The 17198-nt window shown below is 46.2% G+C and overlaps 1 protein-coding gene across 5 annotated transcripts; it reads left to right on the top strand.

Moving 5' to 3' along the window:
• Positions 1 to 7353: 7353 nt before the first annotated feature.
• Positions 7354 to 16771, top strand: Sp8 (Sp8 transcription factor). Of its 5 annotated transcripts, XM_076920917.1 has the most exons (3): positions 10736 to 11552; positions 12310 to 12406; positions 12559 to 16771. In XM_076920917.1, the coding sequence occupies exon 3, from the start codon at positions 12592 to 12594 to the stop codon at positions 14050 to 14052; it is 1461 nt and encodes a 486-aa protein (XP_076777032.1). In that variant the 5' UTR covers positions 10736 to 11552; positions 12310 to 12406; positions 12559 to 12591; the 3' UTR covers positions 14053 to 16771. The 5 variants fall into 5 exon arrangements, with proteins under 5 accessions (XP_076777034.1, XP_076777032.1, XP_076777030.1 ...); XM_076920919.1 differs by lacking the exons at positions 10736 to 11552; positions 12310 to 12406 and adding an exon at positions 7354 to 10698; XM_076920915.1 differs by lacking the exon at positions 12310 to 12406 and having other exon boundaries at positions 10740 to 11552.
• The last annotated feature ends 427 nt before the right edge of the window (positions 16772 to 17198 follow it).

Here is a 17198-nt window from a genome sequence, read left to right as displayed (position 1 = left end):
GCAGGAGGATTGTGGCAAGTTCCAGGCCAGCCTGGACTAGGGACTAGTTTCTTTTCTCTGAATCTGTCTGTGCATAGGTACTGAGACTCAAAACTTTGATTCTGATCTTTAAGTGGATAGTGTCACGCTGGACTGAGGCCTTGGTCTTTACTGAAGGAGCCTGAGGATTACCTCCATGCTTTGGTCGGTCCTCAGGGAAAATGCAGTCCTTATGCCTGAAGTTCATCTACAGGAGCCTTAACCTCCAGTGGCTTGGGTTCCTCGACGGACCTCCATGGTGAAGGATAGTAGAGAATCAACAGCATACTGTGCTTATCAGTGATCAGCAGCCTAGGGCGTGGGCACTTGACGGAAATATACATTACACAGGTATAGCCACAAAACTTAAACTGCCCCTCTGCATTTGGCCCAGCAACCTGCCTGGTAATTGGAATAGCTCGGCGGGTGATGCTGATACATAATTCCGGACGTAAAAATCAGCATCCTCACTTTTCAAAAGGAGCCTTTAAGTCCCATCAAGACTCGAGAGGGAGGTTTGGCCACAGTGGGTTCAGCTATTGCCTAGGCAAGCAAAGTCCGCTGCAATCTGACCCGGAGACGACCCCTCGCTCACACCCGCCTCCGGGACTTCGAGCAGAGCAGGTGTCAGGTGGGCGGCCCGGGAAGCGACGGGCCCCTCCCGCGGCCGCGCGTGCCAGCCTCAGCCCCCTCCCGCCCCTCCAGCCCCTTTGTCCGCCCCGAGGGCGGCCCCTTCCCGCCCGCAGGGTGTGCGAGCTCTCTGGGGGAGGGCGCGGAGGAGGGTCGGGGAGGAGCTGGGAGGATCAGGGCGGGCAGCTAAGCTTAGGGGTGGGAGCCGCAGCGCACCCGCAGAGGAGCCGCTCGGTGACCCGCGCTGCAACCCGTGCGCAGCCGCCGCCCCGGGGCGCGCTGGTGCCTCCCCTTTGGCTAGAGCTGGCACGGCCGGCAGCCCGGGAGCCTCTGGCGCCCGTAGCTACCGAGTCCGCACAGCGCGGCGGGGGAGCGCGGCTAAGCGGATGGGAGGGCCGAGGGAGGGCCGGGGCGGGGCCCGGCCCGCAACAAGCAACCCCGGGCGTGCTCCTCCTTCTCCCGAGACGTCGGACCTCGGCCCCGGGCGCGTGCGCTCCCAGGCTGGGGAACTCGGCGCAAGAATAGGGGACAGAGAGTCGGCAGGAAAGAGCACTGCCGGGGACCTGAGTATTCGAGGAGCATCCCTAAAGCGGGAAGCCCCGACGCCCTCTCCCTCGGTCTGGAGCTGTCACACTTACTGTGACTGCTACATCTTTCACCGTCGGCAGTGGCTTTCTCAAGCGACTGATGGAAAAACTGGCCTTCCATTCACTTTTACTCCAGCCCTAATACCAGCTGCTGGTATTAGCAAGCTGGGCCGTTGCCTCCAACAGTGGAGGAGACCCGTAGCCTGTTCTCTTCCTCCTGTGCCAGCCCCATTTCCCCTCCTTCCTAGAATCTTCCAGTATCTTAGACATAATCCGGAAACGGCCAGCCAGGTGAATCGGTATTTCAAAAAGGGACAGGTTCACATGAAAGCAGGGGCCAGTCTGAGGCACTAGGACAATTAACTGCAGAAAACGCAGCTTCGGGTGATTCTCTGCGTGCGGGCATCCTCAGTGGGCCCTGCCCTGAGAGGTGTGAGAACGATGTTCAAGTCCCCCTCAAGGCCGAGCTCTGAACTGGGATGTAACAGGCACCTTCAAACTCAGCCATGGGTTGTAATTTCTCTGCAGATTTCTCACCCTACAATTTCCCCTACCCATTATTAACCATTTTGGAGTTTCTCTTCCTAAATCTTGGAAGCTAAGAAAAAGGAAATCCTACTCATCGCTTCGCTTAAGAAAAAGTGTATTCTTGACTCATTTGGCAAGTTGCCTAATAAAATTATTTATACATATCAAAGGTATATAGTGAAGTTTTAAACACTGTCTGCTAATGAACAATTTGTTATAATGTTGATTAAAACACCAAATGGATTAACATGCTCGATATCTCAATCTCAGTTAATAAAATAACACTAGTGCGGTTTTTAACTTAAAAACTTGCAAGTTTTGGTTAGTTGTGGGCTCTTGGCTTGCTGCACCCTTGTTCTTAAGGCTCCACCTGCTCAGTATGTTAGTTCTAGCAATCACTTCACCTTCTTAACCAAACCAAAGAATGTAGATCAGCTACAGTCCATATTTCAAGTATACAGGCAAAGAAAGGATTACACTGGTAACCTCATTGTGGTTGGTGACAACTGATTTTCCCTATAGCACCAAGGGTTGGGGGTGGGAGATATATCCAGGTTGGAATACCACAGAAGCACCATCTACAGAAAAACTCTGTCCTTAATAGCCCCTTTGAAAGTAATGGACACTCCATTTGAGGGCTGTAAATACCAAGTGTGGACAGCATAGTTGTGGGTCTGTTTTACAAATGTTTGCTTTCTTCAGTGTTGATCAAAGACCAATGTGTTTGCCTTATGAGGCTACGTTGGATAGTGTTTTTAGAGCAATTACAGACATGACAATAATCAATTCAGCTTCTTTTACCTTATGGAATCTTCTCCCCCTCCAAAAAGCCAGGGAGGAGTTGTGAATAGAATGATTCATTTCAATAAGGACAAAGGAGACAGAAGGAGGAATGACATTGGCTGTGGTCGGTTAAGTGCAGGCAGTTGCTAGAAGAAAAGTTTGATCCTGCCTCCCTCTGCACTTCTGGGCCTTATTTTGAATTAAAATGGGACAGACTCCTTTGGTGGCCAGCGGGATTCTTCTTATTTAAGACTCGACCTTCTTGGCTAATATTGAGTTAGTACATGATTTGAAGTGTTTGAAAGAAACAAAGCTTCATAGCATAATTCAAATTGGAATGATAGATTGGAGATGTTTTAGGGTTACCAACATCCATTACTTTTCTAATGGATAAGCAAGAATGAAGACCAAATTTCTTCTTTAAAAGTAACTGCTGTTGAATACAGGCTTGGTGCTTGTCAAGAATGAATATATATATATATATATATATATATATATATATATATATATATATATATATATATCCTGCTCTTTCTAGGTGGGAGGGTTCTCTACTGGGGAACTTGAACCTAATGATGTGGACTCTAATGCCCTTGAACCCAAGGTTAGGAAAGTTACTTTATATATGGATTAAAGGGAAAATCCTAATATCTTTTAAAGTGAAAGAGGTTGATACAAAATGTATAAACCTGCCCCCGCCCCAAGCCCACAAATTCAAAATTCAGGTGGGAAAGAACATAAGGTGAGCAATGCCTCTCTTAAGACAGTAACTGCATATAGACCTGACACCAAACAAAAGTAACTTTCTTTGTAGACAGGACAAGACTGATGGAATGAATCACTTGGATTCCCCCAGTTTCCCTCTAGATCTCTTTGACAAGCAGAACTGTTGTTTACTTAAGGAGGAGAATATTTCTAATCGCTGCAGAATTTACTAAATGAAGACTTAAAAGATTAATCTTAGAGAATGACTTGTGCCAACAGTTCCGTAAAGAGAGGAGCTGAGATGGGGGAAGGGAATGCCCATCCTAGTTAGAGCAGAATTCTTGGAACAGAACTCAGGGTAAAAGATCACTGTGGGGTACCCAGCAAAACTGCTGCTGTTTAAGGCATTTATGGCCAACACAAATGCCCAGTTCTCCTAGGTGATCTAATACGACTCAAATGTGAGACCTACCTAGTCAATCAGGAAAAGAGTGGGCGGGCTCCTGATTCCCTTCTCTTAAGGCATCTGAAAGCCGTTCAATTAGAAGTCTCTCTCTCTCTCTCTCTCTCTCTCTCTCTCTCTCTCTCTCTCTCTCTCTCTCTCTCTCCCTCCCTCCCTCCCTCCCTGGGAGGGGGGTGTTGCGAAGGTGCTAGCAGACAAACTCTTCCTAAATTTCTTTTGAAGCTGTTTTCTTATTTGTAATTTACAAACCTAGTAAGTTTCAAAGAACTTAATGGTGTTTTCAGACTCCTTATTGCACTGTCAACTTTACTCGAAAATTAGGTTTTCATTTTCCTTCTGATTTACTTTACTGAGAAACATGGGACCCTTATGTAGGAAACACTAAGACAAATGTACTAGATTTGAGACCCGATGAAGGTAGAATTTAGTAAAAAGTCCAAGAGAAGCCACAAGCAAACATATTACTATCCTTCGTGCACAGGCTAAACATTAGCAACTCCTCATAAGAATCCCTTGCTCTCTTGTTTTTTTAAAGTGGCTTCTGATATCCTCACTTGAGAGAATAAAAGTCAATACAAGCCTGTGCCCGAGTTTTGGTTAGGATTCAATATTCTAAGCAAAATATGCTCAACAGATGATAGTGGAGATGAAGCCAGAAAACAACTCCAGCTATTTAAACTGCCAAATGAGACATAAAGCTGCATTGTAAAAATCATCTGGAAAACAGGTTTTCCCATTGAAGTAGCTATGTGTTAATTACTGTGAGCTGGAAGGCTGGAGATCGAACGCCTGGAAGCCGACTTTCACCCCGCATACGTAAACGGAAAAAGTGCTGAACCGCAGCCAGAGGGCTCCTGCCTGGACTCATTGCCATGCATGCCTAGACATTAATATGTGTTCATGGAGGGCTCGTACAGTACGAGGTGTTATTTCCTTATAAAGAAACACCAGGTCTCGCTTTCCATTCTTCTTACAAAATTATTCGCATTATTTATGCTACATTGAGCGATCTAATTTCTTCGTGATAGTCAGCTAATTGCTCTGGCAGGTAATTAGAAGCGGTTTACAACGCAAAGGGCTTTTGCATTGCCCTTCGGATTATTAAGTTGCGCTGTAAATTATACTATATTTGCTGGGGGAAATTCTTTTGAGCAAGTTCTCTTCCTGCGATCCGAGATGAAATCACCCCCCCCCCCCAACACACACACACCCCTCCCTAGCCACCCCCACTACCACCACACCCCCTGCTTTTCCTGGACTCAGAATCGAATGATTCTAAAGCTCGAGATTTTGTTCGTGTTCACTGGGCCGAAATAACGTGGCCATTATGGCCTGAAATGGGCCAGGTTTGAAGCGAGCTTCCTGCGCGCCTGCAATATCCAGCAGGCATGTGGGAAAAGAACGGCTTAAATGAGGACATCTGCTCAGAGCTGCTCATCTTACTCTTACAGCCAGGTCAGGTTAAGAGAATAACCTGTTCGTCACTTTTTTTTCTTGTTAATAAGACTATTAGAAAGAAGCACACACACACACACACAACACACACGCACACGCGCGCGCACATACACACCAGCACCAATTGACACACACACACACACACACACACACACACACACACACAAAGGTAGCAGTAGTTACAAGAGGAACAGTAAAACATAACCATTGAGTGATTTCAGCAGAAAGGCAGCACAGAATTTTCTGCAGAAAAATAACCCATGAAGAAAAATCCACATATGTGAGATAAAAACAAACAAACAAACAAAAAAAACTCCCTATAAGAAAGGATTTGTGCAAAGGATCCTATGAACTCATGTGAATAAAGCTAAGCTGAAAGTAAACCCCAGTGAACATTTTCTTCCTCAGCCTTTTAAGTATTTTTGAGACACCCCCCCCCCCTTTTGTCGGTGTTGTTTTGAGCTGTGTGATCTCTTGGGTCCTGGTGATGAAGCTCAGGGAGAAGCTAGTTTGTTCCTAGTTTGTAGCATAGATTTAGAAAGTGAACTATAAAACCCTGGTCACAAATGTCCCCATTCGGGAACCCTGTACACTGATTTGAATACGTGTATGGCAGAGCACAGAGACTCAGAGCAGCTCCTAGATTATTTGTAATTAGACACAATTCCCAAAGTAACATTTATCTTCCTGAAACTGCGATTGCAATTGTCAACCGTCTGGAGGAGCAGGCAACTGGGCGAGCTGAGAGCATTGCTTCTCCCAGGAACAGAACAGAATGAAAAGAAATCAATAGTGTTGAGGATAAGAATTTAGTAGTTTTTAACTCTGCATGTTAGCTGTGAGAAAGTAATATATAATATCAAAAGAAAAAGCAGCCCAAAACAAATCTATTCCAGAAAAAAAAATCACTCATCTGAATGTCTAAGCTGCTTTTAACACAACAGCTTTGCACAAGAACAGCAGCACTATCCTCTGAAAACAAGCAAACCCTTTTTTTCTTACAAGTGTTTTCTTCATTTACATGGTAAAGAAGTACAGAAAAGCTGCAGAACTGATTATCAATTTTATCTATAGGCTGGGAAAGATGAATAGGAAATAAACCATGGACTGTATACCTGCCTGCAGAGGTAGAATAAGGCCACATCAATATGGAATGAAGATATGGGTGTGCATGGAGATAATAAATAGGAAAAATGTGTTTTGTTTTCTTTATTTAAATAGGCTATACACATAGAGTGGAGGTTTGGGCTATGTGTCTTGGTAAAGCAATCTCTCTCTCTCTCTCTCTCTCTCTCTCTCTCTCTCTCTCTCTCTCTCTCTCTCCCTCTCTGAACCTAACTGCTTGTTAAGACTGTTGGGGGGTCCTTGTTTTCTGACTATATACAATTTGAACTACCTAGCTAAAGTAAATCAAAGATCATTATACCCTAGGTTAAACGGGCATACATCTTTTAATTAAAAAGTGTTTCTAACTTTTAATGCTTTAAAACGACGGAGAAGAAAAGCGATAAGTATTAAGGAAAAATGGAAGAAAACATTGAGTCGAATCAGAAAGAGGTAAAGAGAAAAGGAAATACTCTTTCCCATTTATTCGAGAAATAATGCTTTGTATCCGCAAGACTCCTCTGGGCAAGTAGCTCAAGAGTCATGGCGGCCTCGCTGTGGCCAACAAATACATCCAATTAAGCAATGCCAGGGAAGTAAGGACCCGGCTGTAAATGTGGCCGGACAGTTGAAACCGAATAACCTCGCTAATAGGGGCTATTGTTCAGCGTGGAAGTTCCCATTTTCCAATCAGGAAAATACAGCCCTCTCTCAGCTCTAGCCGACTGATCCCTTCCCACCTACGGCTCAACAATCTGCCACCAGCGAGGGGCTTTTATTACATCCCTTCCCAGGAAATGTCAGGCAAGTTCTTAAGTAGAACCACCCGAGAGCAGGGATGGGCCGTGGAGGGGGCCCTCAGGAATCCACAGGTCCACGCCTGTCTAGGCTTTCTTTTCAACAGGAAAGAAACTTTGACCACAGACTTCCCAACAGCCCCCACCAACCCCCACCTGGCTCAGCCCTCTTCTCCGGCGGGCGCCGGCGGCGCTCGGCTCCACTTGCTTTATTTAGTAGCCTGCGCGCTTCCGCACCTGGTGCCCACACTGCGGAGAGTCCCACCTTTCCTGCCAGGGTCGCGCGCCGCCACAGGCAGCGCGCTCAATCGCGGAGGACACCCCGGGTCGCTTAGCAAAGCTGGAGAGTTGCAGCCAAGCCTTGGGCAACCCAGACTGCCAGCAGCTGGCTTATCCGTACCCTGCAGAGGTACGACGCGCTCCGCTCCGGTGTCTTCTCCCACCAGGCTTTCCTGTGGCTTTCTTCCTTCCTTTTTTTTACCCGTTAACCCGTGTATATGTCAGGCCATACTTGCATTCAAAACTATATTAACAGTAAGTGCCTTGCGGGATAGTAGAAAGCCTGGGTAACTTTGATGTTTTCAATGATAAATCCCCATTTGTATTTGGTGGTTACAAATACAAATTTATTTACTTGTCTCGGAATCTACACATTTTAGTCTATTAATCAAGAAGCAGAAGCAGCATATCTCACTCCCCACTCTCCGGAAAGAGAAAGCAGAGATCCAAAACTCTGGTTTGCTTTTTTATAACCTCATTTCTCTGGTTGTGAAAGATTTCCAAGCATCAAAACTGCCTGCAAACACACACACACACACACACACACACACACACACACACACACACACACACACACACCCCTAAACAACAAAACCACCACCACCATCACCACCTCCACTACCTAGAACAAGAACAACATACACTCCCTTTCTCTGCTCCAGCTAAAGAGAAGGTGATGTATATATTGTAGCTGCAAGGTGTTAGATATACTTGAGCAAGTAGTTCCCAGGATGTAAATTAGGTCCCCAAAGCTGTTGTCCAAATCGAAGAAACAGAGAAATTAATCTGGGAGACTATCCATCATCACTGGTAATAAAGAGAGCGACATGGATGAGACAGATGATATGATTAAGGGGCTGTGGTCGTTTTAATTAACTTTTTGCTGTCCTGTAATGATCAAACTGGTCACCAGACCCGGTCAATAAGCATGTTAATATCAAACAAATAAAACCAGGGATGATTAAAAACCTCCTGGTTTATTAAATTTGAAATTCAAATGAAATTTATGCTGCAGATGCATACAGAATGCTAATAGATTTTAGCTTTATTGATAGTGGATCCCACAGGTTTGCAAGAAACACAGCACACTGTCTAAGCATGCTCCTTTTCAGCATGTTAAAGTTCTTGTTGGATAGGGGAAACTTTTAACTGATGTTTGGAAAGCTGAACTTCCTGTATCTCCTCCCCCTTTTCTATAACCATCTCAATTATTAAGTACAACACTGCAAAAACAATTTGCTTAATATCAAAACAGGTGAACTGAACTCTGCCCTCAATGGCTTAACAAGGCCAGCTGTATCTGTCATCTTCTCTTCCATAGGTCAGGATTCAAGTGTGCTTGGGTTACTTCTCAAAGTGTGTGTGTGTGTGTGTGTGTGTGTGTGTGTGTGTGTGTGTTTGGGCTGGGGTTGTGGGGCGGTCATTAAGAGTAGTTTCATTTAAAGTAGAAGCAATACTATGAGTGTTCTAACTCTGCTGTTTGATAACCTCATGACATAAACACTAACCATTTCATGGAGGAAAGGAAGAAAGGAAATCAAGCAAAGGAGAAAGAAGCCCTTCGGCAAATCCCTCACTTTCATAAATGGGAGTAGCTTGAATGTGTGAATTTAACTGTGTATATATACTATACATCAGTGACACAGTGATAAATATTTTCTAGTGTAAGCTATATATACAAACCCTTACAAAGCCCTCAATGCTGAAAGCAAACCTCATGCAAATGGAAGAATCTAGTATTTTCATTAAATTCACACCAACATTGTGACTCATTGTCACAGGAAGAATGGCATGTGATTCTAAATGCACTTATACAAATGAAAGATCTTAGCATTAGCTTAGAACGAAGTAGCTCAAAATTGCAGTCACATGATGCTGAGTTTTTCTAATTCCCGCATTTTTTGAGGAAACTGGTTAACGCCCTCTGTTTACTCTCCTGCTCAGCATTTAACTTTTTAATAGCCCTGCCTCTTTTTCTTCCAGAAGATAGGAGGATAAAAAGATAAAATAACTATTCATAAGAAGGAGTCTTCCTTCAAAGCACTTCCCTCCACCTTTGAGGATGATGGTATTGATTAACGTTAAACCCCAAATTTGAACAACTGTATATTAGGTTCTTAAAATGAATATCATTATGGAAGGAGACCAAAGCAATGAAGTTAATTCTCTTTTATTTGTTAAACGAAGTTCCCTCCTCCCCCCACCCCTTCCTCCTTCTGGGCTGGCCTGTCACGCCTTCTCAACACGCTAAAATCATTCAGAGGGGCTTGCAGAGAGAAACACGACATTTATGGTAAGCGTTAGCCTTCAGAGAAAGAAAGCAGTTCATTAATTTACTTCACTGTTACTTCTAAGTATGTGGATGTCCCTTACTCCCTTAATCAATAAATATGATGTACAGTCAATACCCCCACACATGAAAAAAAAAAGGCTCAGAAATACAAACCCCTGCACCACAAACATCAGGTCCAACTGTGCAAAGGATGAAGCCCTACTTTAGACTTCTGCATAACCCAGGAGGATTTTTTTTTTTTTTTTTTTTTGGACATCTTCAGAACCTGCAATACCCTTGAGAACAACCAATTTTTTTTTTAAAAAAAAAAAAGTCTCCCAAGTCAAAACACAGCAGTTCTCTCATCTACTCACATTTTAATCAAGTCCCCTTTAGGATTAGACTTCTGAGAGTCTCCCTAACAGGGTAAAATAGGAATTACTGGGGTTTTAAAATGCATGAATATTCAACAAGACTTCAAGGACTGAATTTTCTTCCTTTATACTGGTATTGGCCTTCTTGTGGCTTAAGAAGTTCTGTTGTGGTGACCACTGAATTGTAATGACATTTCTGAAGGCAACTAATAATAAAAATAGCAAGTAAGTGACTAAAACGCAGCAAAATTTGAAGTAAATGCTCATGATGACTCGAGCACACTCATAGATGGCCTGCTCAAACCACAGACGCTCCTATAAATGTAGCCCGAAAAGCTCGCCTCTATTCATACATAAATGGTACCAACAGATTTCCGGCCATTCTGATTTTTCTGTCAGAAAGGCACAGTGGGGGTTACCTGAGAAAACTTCTAAACTGGGTAAAATTCTCCTCAATTTCTCATCCAATGGGAGAAAAACACACCCCCTCTTACTCCTCTTTCCATCTAATCTTTTTGTAATTTTACTGCACACCACGGGGCAAACACACCTCCTCCGGGACGGGACGTGCGCTCCCAAAGCTGAATCCCACCTCTGAAAGAGGGTAAAGGCGACCAGATCAAAGTAACGACTCAGGCGCAGGCGCACACTTGCTACTCTCCATCCAATCTTTCTATTTGACCGAAACATCAGGAAATGGAAGGTAAGTATCAAGATTTTCTTCAAAGCTATACTGAAAGAGTCCAGGAAGCTAAGAAGAAAAAAAAAATCAGTCTGTTTTTTATGTTCAAGGGGCAGAGGAAGTTAGTGACTTGAAGACAGGGCTTGGTGTATTTACCAGCCTCACTCAACTTCGCAATTTCTCTATCCAGATCACCAATCTCTTACGCACGTACACTTTATTGTATTGTTTCGGTTCCCTACCCCCAGCTTTGGTGCTCGCGCGCACGCACACGTCCGCCTTCCCTCTCGATCGCGCGCACCCACTCTCCACAGTCACCAAACACGCGCGCACGCCTCTCTGCACCCGGAATTGAACGTACTGTCGCTCCTGACTCCCTAGGGTAGAGGAACTCAGTTATCTTACACACTTTCCAGCTCTCCCTCTGACCCCTTTTGTCACACACGCAGTTACCCGCCTCCCACCTTGGTGGTTGGATGACCAGCGCCTGCCCTTGCTAGGCCACGTTTTTTGCGACCCTGCCCAACCACCCCTCCGCTCTCTACACTGCTCTCTCCGAGGTGGGTCACACTCGCGATCACTTTACACGCGCGCGCACACGCACACTCTGCGACACTCGCACCCCCCACACTCCCGCCGGCGCCGATGACCTCACGGCGCGCGCGCCGCGCGGCCCGGCGAGGCCGCAGATTGGCTGGCCGCGCCTCCGCGGCACTTCAAAGCCGGAGAGGGAGCTACAATTGTGGCGGAATGGGCGGAACTGATCATTGTATTGCACACCTCTAAAAAAAACACTGCCTCTGATTTATCAATATAAAAAAGATCCTCTGAGAGGAGGAGGGCGCTTCTGTGTGATGGCAACTTCACTTCTAGGGGTGAGTCTCAGGATCTTCTCTTGCTGGTTTAATTAGTTTCCTTTTATTGCCTATCGGAGGGGGTTAAAGTCGCCCCGGCCAGGCCACGGGCTATCAGTCTCTCTATTGAGAGCCACCCCCCCCCCCCCAATACAAGTGAGTTTAGAAAAAAGAAACGGGGGGGGGGGGAAGGAGGCAGAGCCACTTTTTTTTTTTCAGCACAGGAAAGGTTCGTAGGGCATTGAGACCCGCCACCTCACAGAGCCTGGCCGCTCCCTACTCGGGAGAATTGAGCTTAGCCCCTAATACACGCGACGATTTCGAAGGGGAACGCGAGTAAGTTTTTCCCTCCTGGGCATACAGCAGATTCTCCCCCTTCCCCTTAATATTTTCCCTAAGCCCGCTTTGTATTGCAGGTACGTTGAGCTCGTCTTATTTCTGCCATTATAGAGAGAGAGAGAGAAAGAGAGAGAGAGAGAGAGACAGAGAGAGGGGAACTAAAAGAAAAAATGGAAGACCGAGTAAGCTTTAAGCCGGGGAGAAGCAACCAAAGATTGGTTGAGGGGGATCAGAACAGAATTTTCGAAGCTCTCTCGGGATTGCAGGACAGCGATTTTAAACGCAATCCAGAGATTTCCCCAGGTTGTAAGGTAAAAGGAAACTTCTCCCTCCCTAGTCTGTATCTGGACTTTCTGTTCATTTGATCAAAACCGTCCTAGGGCTTTGTGAACACAAGAGTGCCGTCTTAGGTGAAAATTCTTGTTAAACTCTTCTTTAGCGTGGCGCTTTGCTCCAGAATCAGACGCCCGCAGCCAAACTTGTCCCCTCCTGTAGAGTAGGAGGCAGCCGGGCGCCGGGGCAGCTGGGGGTGCAGGGTAAGTTGGTGGCAGTGTGCCGCAGCCAGAGATGGGGAGCAGTGGGGCGTCTGGAGGCTACCAGGGGACTAATGCACATTTTTTCCCTCCCTCCCCCACCGGCCCTTTGCCCACCACCCCTCCCCCACCCTTCTCCTCCGCTCTGGTCTCAGGAAGAACCGAGGTTGGGATCCACTCCTCTGGCCATGCTTGCTGCTACCTGTAATAAGATCGGCAGCCCCAGCCCGTCTCCCTCCTCCCTGTCGGACAGCTCTTCTTCCTTCGGTAAAGGCTTCCACCCTTGGAAACGCTCCTCGTCTTCCTCCTCCGGCAGCTGCAACGTAGTGGGTTCCAGTCTCTCTAGCTTCGGCGTGTCTGGGGCCTCTCGGAACGGCAGTTCGTCCTCGGCCGCAGCGGCAGCGGCGGCGGCAGCAGCGGCGGCCGCGGCCCTGGTGTCCGACTCGTTTAGCTGCGGGGGCTCGCCGGGCTCCAGCGCCTTCTCTCTCACCTCCAGCAGCGCCGCCGCAGCTGCAGCGGCTGCCGCGGCCGCCGCTTCCAGCTCGCCCTTTGCCAACGACTACTCTGTGTTCCAGGCCCCGGGCGTCTCGGGGGGCAGCGGCGGCGGCGGCGGGGGAGGCGGCGGCGGTTCCGGAGCGCACTCGCAGGACAGCTCCCATCAGCCGGTGTTCATCTCCAAGGTGCACACGTCGGTGGACGGACTGCAGGGCATCTACCCGCGCGTGGGAATGGCGCACCCGTATGAGTCGTGGTTCAAGCCGTCGCACCCGGGCCTTGGCGCCGCGGCCGACGTGGGCTCCGCTGGCGCCTCCAGCTGGTGGGATGTGGGCGCGGGCTGGATCGACGTGCAGAACCCCAATGGGGCGGCAGCGCTGCCCGGCTCGCTGCACCCGGCTGCCGGGGGCCTCCAGACGTCGCTGCACTCACCGCTGGGAGGCTACAACTCGGATTACTCCGGCCTGAGCCACTCGGCTTTCAGTAGTGGTGCTTCGTCGCACCTGCTCAGTCCTGCAGGACAGCACCTCATGGACGGTTTCAAGCCGGTATTGCCTGGCTCTTACCCCGATTCTGCCCCGTCGCCGCTGGCCGGCGCGGGTAGCTCCATGCTGAGCGCGGGGCCCGCGGCGCCGCTAGGGGGGTCCCCTCGCTCGTCCGCGCGCCGCTACTCGGGCCGCGCCACCTGCGACTGCCCCAACTGCCAGGAGGCTGAGCGGCTGGGCCCAGCGGGTGCGAGCCTGCGTCGCAAAGGGCTGCATAGCTGTCACATCCCGGGCTGCGGCAAGGTGTACGGCAAGACGTCGCACCTGAAGGCGCACCTGCGCTGGCACACGGGCGAGCGGCCGTTCGTGTGCAATTGGCTGTTCTGCGGTAAGCGCTTTACGCGCTCCGACGAGCTGCAGCGGCACCTGCGGACCCACACGGGTGAGAAGCGCTTCGCCTGCCCGGTGTGCAACAAACGCTTCATGCGCAGCGACCACCTGAGCAAGCACGTGAAGACACACAGCGGTGGCGGCGGCTCGGCGGGCTCCAGTGGCGGCAAGAAGGGCAGCGACACCGACAGCGAGCACAGCGCGGCGGGAAGCCCGCCGTGCCACTCCCCTGAGCTGCTGCAGCCTCCAGAGCCCGGCCACCGCAACGGCCTGGAGTGACTGTCGCATTGCCTCCCACCTGAGTCCAGTCGGGCTTGTGTGCCTGGACTGGGCTCCAGTCTAGGCTAGCTGTCTCGCGCTCTTTCCCCCCAACTTCGCATTGCATTCTCCCTCTCACCGGTTTTCCGCTCTTAACTTTATTTAAAAAAGAATGTGGACAGTAAGTAACACACATCGGTGGCTGAATCCTTGGCTCCCTTATGCACGGTGACAGCCATGCGGGGCCCAGTGGGAACCCGCTCCTCCAGCTCTGGGCTGGGAACTTTGAAGAGGCTGTGGCCTCTGGAGTTAGGACGGGATGAATGGGTTGTCTGGTAGACCAGCGGCTTTGGCGCCCTTAGAAAGAACAGTGCTCAACCCGCTTGAGCCGCAGCTGTAGAGACAGATGCGGGAATCCTGACAAGGAATCCCTTCCTGAACCCCTGAACGCGTCCCTTGGACGACTGTCCGGTGCTGAGCTCTACGCTGGTGGGAGGACTACTGCAACCCAGACCGGGTTAGCTGAGTTTAGATCTCCCCATTCAGCTCTGGCTAGGTCTTTGTGCCCTGCGGGTGAACCGATGAGAGTTCTGCGAACGGGAATCAATACGGCCATCCTCTTTCATCTTTGCTACTTTTTATTTTTTAACTGAAAAACTGAGAGGGAAAAAAAGCAAACAAGCAATCTTCCTCTTAGCTCCCCTTTTAGATAGTTTCCCTCTGCTTGTGAGCACGTCTTTCTCTCCTAACTGCTAATATTGATCCCAAAGTTATTTTGACCACCGTAACTTATGGGGTGGGGGCGGGAGTGAGGGTAGGTGTCTTTTCTTATGCAAAAAATACCCTCTTTCCGGTGAGACCAGATTAACCATCTTCGTGTTTGTCTTTTTCTACCTCGGTTTTTTTCACCATTCCCAAGCATATTCTCCCAACCTCCCACACCACCACCACTTCTGGGTTAGTCCAGGAGTCAATTTATCTACTGATTTCTGTAAATTATTGCAAGTCATTGAATATTTTTAGGATTAAACTTTTTTCTTTGTGATTTAAACAAGTGAAGAAGCTATCGTTTATTTCAGATGAGGCTGTAGTTTAAATGCCAAAAGAGAAATGGGGAAACATTTTTTAAAAATTCTTTGTAAAATATATCTGAACCTAATGGTTTGTACAACTGGAAAATCGTTCTAGATTAGTTTCCCATTAAACATGACTCCGCCGGTGTGAGGTGTGAGGTACATTGTACAGGAGACGATTTTGTATAGTATTTTTCTTGTACATTACTTCCGGTAAATATTTGAAAATATATTGAAGTAAACTTGATTTTTTTTTTCTTTTTCGTCAGAAGGAAATATTAAGAGTTATTGCTGAGGTTCTGATGAGCTGCAGTTTTTTTTTTTTTTTTTTTTTTTCTGAACTCAATTCTGGAGGTGCAGAGCCACACAACGCACTTTCCGGGCCTAGTTTTGCTCGAATATGAATTTAGATAGGTATCAAGCTGTAACTAAGACACTATTTGATAAATGTTGGATGACATTTAATTTAATGGCGCATGTACTTATTTGCATTTGCTGGCAGTTCAGGTATAGTTAAAGTGAGAGTTCTCCTATACTTCATAATAACGGGGTCTGCCAAACCCATGTATTAAATAAATTGTCCAAGTGATACTAACTTTGGCCTTTGTGTATTTCCTGAAGGTGATATTGTTAACTGTTGACAAACACTCCTGACACTACATTTAAGTGTTGTTTGCAGAGTCTGCAAACTAACTATTCATTGTCATGTTGAAATAATTTGGATATTTCACATTGAAATGAAAAGCCTTTCTCTGGAACATTAGACTTGCATTTTAAATGCATGAAATGTAATTGATTTATTTGTAATATTTTAAATGGTATTAATAAACTCAGAAAAAAGACTAGGTCAGTTAATTTGTATTTTTTCCCCTTTTAAAACTATGGGCATTTGCATTTTATCTTCAGTTTTAATGTCTAATTTAAACAAAATATGACCCTGTTTTTGTGGTAATATTTAAATATTTGCCTTTAAGATATTATGTAGATGGAAGATCTATTTGGCAAAGCTGTTTTCTTTGCTTACCAATATAAAGATTATAGTGTCTAAGATACGTAATTAATTATTTACTATTAGATTTAGCTCAGCACCAGGATTTATTGATCTCTGAAAACTCATAGTAGTTCACAAACAATTCAAAGAAATTCCATGTTGCTGCTTCCTTCTCAGTCTCCAGAAGGAGTCAGGTTGTTGGCCTTTGATTGCATTTAGTGTTTGAAAGGCCAAGACTTAGATGAAAGATCAATACATCTAAAATAAAAGCATCTTGGGGATACCTTCTGTTAGGAGACAGAGGGAGTCAAGCTAACAAAAGCTTGTTTTTTTGGCATTCTATGTCTTAGCTAAACATTCTGCAAAGGCAAATATCAGTAGATTCCTGTTGAAATGAGTTATCTGTTCTTTAAAAGTCTCTAAACAGCCACCAAAGAAAAGGAAGGTTAAACCTTAATCTATCTACGAGGCTATTGTTCAAAGGTGTCAATGATGCCAATAAAAACATTGTCTTGTTATGTCTAAGTGCATTTAAGCAATGGGTGTTCCTTGAGCCATACTTTGAAACATAGTATACTTTAAATGTTGATTGATGTTATATCAAACTATTCACTATTAGATTAATATTATTTTGAATCAAACTTAATAAAAAGTTAGTGTGTTGAGATTCTAATAAGTTTAGCTTCTTTCTTTCTGTTTGCATGCTCCTCACTCAGTTCAGTCTTGGTATCTATCTTGAATTGAAAAATTTGCATTGAAGATTATGTAAAAATCATAATACATAGAAACAAATGAAAAATACAGGGGGTTATAAATACTATATAAAGCCTGAGCAAAAGCAATCAGAGATTTGTAGTTCAATATGTTGTATAATACCGTAGGTGCCCAAGTAGTAGCCTTTATCAAATTGTTCATTCTATACACATGGAGGCCTCAAACCCTTATGGTTATAGATAAACAAATTACCTTTGCTATTTTGGGATACTGTGGCTCTAAGAAATGGTTACTAAGAAAAATAAAACAGTTCCTGTCACTTTTTTCCCTAGGAACAATGCAGAACACATTTTAAGTGTTTCTTTTTTGTTGAAACTTACAGCAGCTGG

This window comes from Arvicanthis niloticus, chromosome 23 (genome assembly GCF_011762505.2).
Source record: "Arvicanthis niloticus isolate mArvNil1 chromosome 23, mArvNil1.pat.X, whole genome shotgun sequence".
Taxonomy (NCBI): Eukaryota; Metazoa; Chordata; class Mammalia; order Rodentia; family Muridae; genus Arvicanthis; species Arvicanthis niloticus.
This window is presented reverse-complemented; position numbering and strand designations above follow the sequence as displayed.